The sequence below is a fragment of the Onychostoma macrolepis genome, chromosome 11 (assembly GCF_012432095.1).
Source record: "Onychostoma macrolepis isolate SWU-2019 chromosome 11, ASM1243209v1, whole genome shotgun sequence".
Taxonomy (NCBI): domain Eukaryota; kingdom Metazoa; phylum Chordata; class Actinopteri; order Cypriniformes; family Cyprinidae; genus Onychostoma; species Onychostoma macrolepis.
Genome location: NC_081165.1, coordinates 25,398,062 through 25,403,958, shown reverse-complemented (window position 1 = coordinate 25,403,958; position 5,897 = coordinate 25,398,062). Strand labels below are relative to the sequence as shown.

General features: G+C 40.1%; 1 protein-coding gene across 4 annotated transcripts; it reads left to right on the top strand.

Annotated features, from left to right (window-relative positions):
* Nucleotides 1–2,091: 2,091 nt before the first annotated feature.
* On the top strand, nucleotides 2,092–5,687 carry LOC131549666 (coiled-coil domain-containing protein 42 like-2-like). Of its 4 annotated transcripts, none has more exons than XR_009273459.1 (9): nucleotides 2,092–2,411; nucleotides 2,586–2,700; nucleotides 2,779–2,883; nucleotides 2,974–3,165; nucleotides 3,516–3,731; nucleotides 3,819–3,884; nucleotides 4,131–4,251; nucleotides 5,193–5,252; nucleotides 5,462–5,687. XR_009273459.1 is itself a non-coding variant. In XM_058792039.1 (7 exons), the coding sequence occupies exons 1-7, from the start codon at nucleotides 2,356–2,358 to the stop codon at nucleotides 4,245–4,247; spliced, it is 867 nt and encodes a 288-aa protein (XP_058648022.1). In that variant the 5' UTR covers nucleotides 2,093–2,355; the 3' UTR covers nucleotides 4,248–4,776. The 4 variants fall into 4 exon arrangements, 2 of the variants coding, with proteins under 2 accessions (XP_058648022.1, XP_058648021.1); XR_009273458.1 differs by having other exon boundaries at nucleotides 2,095–2,411; nucleotides 3,819–3,971; XM_058792039.1 differs by lacking the exons at nucleotides 5,193–5,252; nucleotides 5,462–5,687 and having other exon boundaries at nucleotides 2,093–2,411; nucleotides 4,131–4,776.
* Nucleotides 5,688–5,897: the final 210 nt, after the last annotated feature.

Genomic DNA, 5,897 nt, shown 5'->3' with positions numbered 1-5,897 from the left:
GTCCAGAGTCACAGCAGCACGCCTCAGCTGTTCACGCCACGGCTGCTCGTCCAGAGTCACAGCAGCACGCCTCAGCTGTTCACGCCACAGCTGCTCGTCCAGAGTCAAAGCACGTCTCAGCTGTTCACGCCACGGCTGCTCGTCCAGAGTCAAAGCACGTCTCAGCTGTTCACGCCACGGCTGCTCGTCCAGAGTCAAAGCACGTCTCAGCTGTTCACGTCACGGCTGCTCGCCCAGAGTCACAGCAGCACGTCACGGCTGCTCGTCCAGAGTCACAGCAGCACGTCCACGGCTGCTCGCCCAGAGTCACAGCAGCACGCGTCACGGCTGCTCGTCCAGAGTCACAGCAGCACGTCCACGGCTGCTCGCCCAGAGTCACAGCAGCACGCCTCAGCTGTTCACGTCACGGCTGCTCGCCCAGAGTCACAGCAGCACGTCTCAGCTGTTCACGCCACGGCTGCTCGCCCAGAGTCACAGCAGCACGCCTCAGCTGTTCACGTCACGGCTGCTCGTCCAGAGTCACAGCAGCACGCCACGGCTGCTCGTCCAGAGTCAAAGCACGTCTCAGCTGTTCACGCCACAGCTGCTCGTCCAGAGTCAAAGCACGTCTCAGCTGTTCACGTCACGGCTGCTCGCCCAGAGTCACAGCAGCACGCCACAGCTGCTCGTCCAGAGTCACAGCAGCACGCCACGGCTGCTCGTCCAGAGTCACAGCAGCACGTCCACGGCTGCTCGTCCAGAGTCACAGCAGCACGCCACAGCTGCTCGTCCAGAGTCAAAGCACGTCTCAGCTGTTCACGCCACAGCTGCTCCCACGCACACTGGTCACACACCTTATTTAAACCTTGGACTTTCTCTGCCACACTGCCGAGTATCGTTTGCGTTTACTGCTCTCATAGCTGTAGCAACTCTCTGTGCCCCTGTTAGTTTCCCTAGTGTTCCCCTGCCTGTCTTGGATTGTTTTCCCGTGTTTATTCTAGCCCGTGTTCCCTGGATTATCTCTCTGCCTTGCCCTCTGGATTCTGTTCGCCGATCGTCGACCTTTGCTTGCCCTAGGATTACTCTTTGTCTTGTCTCTGCCATACCTGTTTGTCATTGCTCGACCCTGCCTGTATTTATGACTATGCCTATGAATAAAAGCTTGCAGATGGATCCGCATGACTCGCGTCTCGTCAGCCTCGTTACACTACGAAAGCCATGTTATGTTATTTACCTTAGCTTTTGTGTATGAAACATCTCGAGGGCCATTTATGTGATGAAACCTCTCAAAATAATTTCTGAGAAAAGGTCTATGTTTTGTATTCTTTTGTACATTTGAAACATGAATTGTATAGAGCCTCGTCCTTAATCTGTTTTATCTTCTTCATTCATGCGTGTCATTTCATCCAGCTCTGTCTAGACACACATATACACAAATCAAATATAGCCTACAGCGATACATAAAACAACATGAATTAAAATATTTAGATACAATTGCAAAAAAAAAAAAAAAAATACAGCTTATATTTTCAAACACTTATTGTAATATTTGAAATGATCTTATATTAAGACCATTAAGCATCGTAAAAAACTCTAATGTCCTCACGTTGTTATTCCATTAGGCCTATTTAGCCTATGTTTATTGACACCAAAGTGTATGTTGGTATGATCTGAAGCGAAGAAAAGCCGCTTATCTGTAAATATGCCTCAAAAATATTGTACATTTGATAGAGATTATACTGAACCATGCACCATAAATGTTCTTCTTATTAGGCTAATAATAATAGTAATAATAATAATAATAATGCACAATTATTAATGTTATGCTGGTTGACATAATAATGCTATTCCAGTTACAGTGTTTTTCAACTGCTTACATTTTCCAAACTTTGCCTCTTTTTTTGAAAACTTTACACACAAATGCTCATATCTCTTATGAAGCACTGCTTTCAAAATATCACAAACACATCTCAAAAGTAAACATTTGCAAATACATTTGCCATAATATTACTTCCTGTTAGATTTGTGTGTTACATAGAGAATTGTGTGTTGTGTTTTGCAAAAAAAGTGTTTTATGAAGTTGAAAACTGAGTCAAAGGCCGAGAAACTATGGTTTTGCAGATTTGGTGTGTGGTTCTGGTGTTTGTGAGTCAGGTTTCAGAAATTGTGTTACAAGTAAAGATTTTGTGTGTAAGCAGTTGGAAAAAAAATCTAGGCTAATATCAACTAATAAAATTATTCACTCAGCAACATTATGTTAGCACCAGCAAAATTGATCATAAACACCACAACAAACGGAACGGTCATTTTTGGGCATTTTTTAAACGTTTTAAAACACTCGCAGAAAGTTTGTCCACGGTGTGCGGAGCTAAAAAGATGAATTTCAATGCGGAGGATCACTATCGGTCGGCTTTTAAAGAACGACTCTCATCGTAAGTGCTTAATTACACCACAAACCGTGTTTTTGTTAGAAGCATTAATGTATCGTCGTTATGGCCAGTGACTTCAGAGTTTCAGCGAAGTCGTTGAAATGTAGCTCTTTGTTTGTGCGAGCGGAGATGGTTCGGAGTGAACTGCATGTATTCAGACACTGTTGATTTTTTCAGAGGTATAAAGGATTTGGAGAAGGATTCGGCGAATATGAGGACAAGCGCGATGCTACTTGCGGAGGCGCGCGAGGAGAACGAGATAGTGAACAGAGCACTGGAAGATCAGGAAAAGGTGCTTGTATGAAAGAAAGAAAGAAAAAAAGTAGCTGTTCCACTTTAAATGAGTGTAGTGTTTTTGTGCTGTTGTCAGGAGTTGCAGATAAGGCGGGAGCGTTTGAGAGAAAGAGCGGAAAATGTGAAAAAAGAAGAGGAGAAACTCAGGCAGTACAAACTGGATACTGCTAAGGAGCTGCAAGTAAGACAACATTCTGAAACAAATTCATGGATAATGAGTAAATTGACTTAAATATCATTGGTAACCTTTTTTGTCTTTCTCTCCGATAAGGAAAATGAGGCCAGACGGTTACGTGCCATACAAAAGAGAAAGGAAGAGGAAGCTAAAATCAAAGAGAAAGAAGAGAACATTAAGAAACTAATGACACAGTATGAAGCCCTGCTGGCAGATAAAGAGCAACTGGACCAGCGTAAACTACTGGCCAAACTCCACCAGGAGAGCACTGCAAAGATGCATGGAAAGGTATCATAGCCTTCTTTTAGTCTACTAGCCTATTGTTGTGTCTGGAAAGGAGAAAAATACTGAAACTACTCAGAGAAACTGTCAGGCTGTTTTCCTGGACTCACCTGCCTCATTTGACTGAAGAGTGAGGCTTTGGGCGTTAGATCAGTCTTATTCTGTGTGGTTTGATTTTCAGTTTTCTGAATGATGAGACAGATGGGGTAACAAGACAGATACTCAGTGATGTTTTAATGTTTAAAGACAAAATGCATCCATTTCTAGATATATTACACAGGTTCCAGCTGTTTTAATATCTAAAATAGTAATGTTACACTTTTTCTTTTGTTTCCTCCTTTTTAATGACATTTGAGTTTGAGAACACCGGTCGACACCGTGACTGTCATGGAGCGCAGTCCATCAGAAAGGAAATTCTAGAAAGACAAGCTAATGAGAAAAAGGCAGAGCACAAAAAGCTGGAACTGATGAAGGACATAAAGGAACAGCAAACTCGTCTCCTGCACTACACCAAACAACTGCAGCAGCAACAGACAGAGCTCGACAACATACGCTCAGAAACACACAAATGGGTAAAAACATACACACATATTTAGAGGCTTACTGTCTTCTGTACAGTTCTGTCTTTCAGGATCACAGACTATTCATGTGTTCCACAGGAACTGAAACGGGAGGAATTGCGTTCTACTGCAGAAAGAGAGGAGCTCCAGCACGCTCAGATAAAGGTCAGGATTCGTTCCATTTATCAAATAATCGCACCTTACTGGAGAGAGTCTGTGGATATTGAGGACCCCTTCAAGCAGCTGCAACTGGTGAATAATGAGAAATACTTCTGGCATCCTTGAATAAAGCAGTATTTGTTGTTGATATTGTGTTTAAAATGAAATACAGTACAGTTATAAAATGTCATCACACGGCAATGATAAAATGCAACTGATGGTGAAGATGTTTTTTTTTTTTTTTTCCTCCAGATTCGGAAACATTTTCAGCTTGTGAGAGCTATAGCTGAAGATCGAAATGTTATGACGACGCCGTCAGGTGGAACTGAAGAGGACGACAGACAGCAGAGATTAAGATCCAAGCTCTGAAGATGTATGCAAAAACAGCCAGATGCGCCTAAACTAAATATAAATCATCATCTGACCACCCTTTTGACAATATTGTGCACTGTGATGGGAAGATTAATTGATTATTAATTTATTTTATTATTTTTTGTCTTAATTTGTTATAAAGGATTGACTAATTAAAACTGTTATTGGTTTGAGAAGTGCATAATACATACATACATATATTAAAATATAATAAATAATTTAAGTAATAATAAAAATAAATAATTAAAACAACATTTGCATAGTAATTTCTTTCAGCATGAATTAACAAAGTCACATGGTGTAATGTATAAGATAATAACACTTTCCTCACCTTCAATAAATGTCTGTTCAATCTTAGGCTAATCGTTTTCAAACAAAAATAAAATAATTTTCATTTTCTTTTTTTCATGGTAAAAATGCTCATTTTTAAGAACCATAACAGTCAAGCAGTTGAGATTTGTACAGTATATCGCTTAATATGCTCATGTCACAATAAGTACTGCAATGACCTGCACATCTTAAAGACGCCTCTCCCACTTCACTTCCTTTCAATACTTAACCGTCATATCAAAAGAAAGGTCCAAATGCCAAAAAAACATAAGTCTTAAAAAATTCTTTTAATCAGTTTTAAAAACTCCATACAGCTGCTTTTGGATTTACCTCATTTTTGAGATTTGCATAATTGATTCTGTTAAACTATGAAAGCCACCATTGTGTTATTTACCATAATGTTTGTGAGTGAATTTTCTAGAGGGCCATTTATGCAATGAAGTCCCCCAAAATAATTTGTGAGAGTAGACCACCAAGGGCTATATTTTGTATTCTTTTTGTACATTTGAAACATGCATTTTAGAGCCTCATCCATAACTTAGCTCTGTCTTATCTTTTTCTTCATACATGTGTGTCATTTCATCCAGCTCTCAAACTAAATGTCTTCTACAGGAACTGAAACAGGAGGAATTGCGTTCCACTGCAGAAAGAGAGGAATATTCTCAGATAAAGGTCGGGATTCGTTCAGTTTATCAAATAATCGTACCTTACTGGAGAGAGTCTGTGGATATTGAGAAAAATGACACATACTTCTGGCATCCTTGAATAAAACAGTATTTGTTGTGGTGTTTAAAATGAAATATGGTAAAATGCAACTGATGGGGAAGAACTTCTTCTTCTTCTTCTTCTTCTTCTTCTTTTTTGTAATTTTAACCCTCCAGAAACATTTTCAGCTCGTGAGAGATAATAGCTGAAGACTGAAAGTTCAATGACAACACCAGGTCGACCTGAAGAGAATGACAGGCAGCGGACGAAAACAGCCAGATGTGCCTAAGCTAAATAAACATCATCATCTGACCACCCTTTTGACAATATTGTGCAATGGAGTGAGGGACTGCATGGAGTATTAAGAATTATTAGCAAGTCACATGGTGTAATGTATAACATTTTCTCACACCTTGAATAAATGTCTGTACAATCTTAATCATTTTCAAAAATGGTTTTGAATATAGTTTTTTCATGGTAAGAATTTTCATTTTTAAGAATCATAACAGTCAAGCAGTTGAGATTTGTAAAGTATATCGCTTAATATGCTTATCTTACAATAAGGAAATGATGTAATGGCCCGCACATCTTAAAGACACCTATATGTTTATT

Coding starts and splice junctions, on each gene's coding strand:
- LOC131549666 (XM_058792038.1), top strand. CDS start 2,356: ATGAATTTCAATGCGGAGGATCACTATCGGTCGGCTTTTAAAGAACGA. Junction 2,412..2,585: donor TTTAAAGAACGACTCTCATC/GTAAGTGCTTAA, acceptor TGATTTTTTCAG/AGGTATAAAGGATTTGGAGA. Junction 3,166..3,515: donor CTGCAAAGATGCATGGAAAG/GTATCATAGCCT, acceptor ATGACATTTGAG/TTTGAGAACACCGGTCGACA.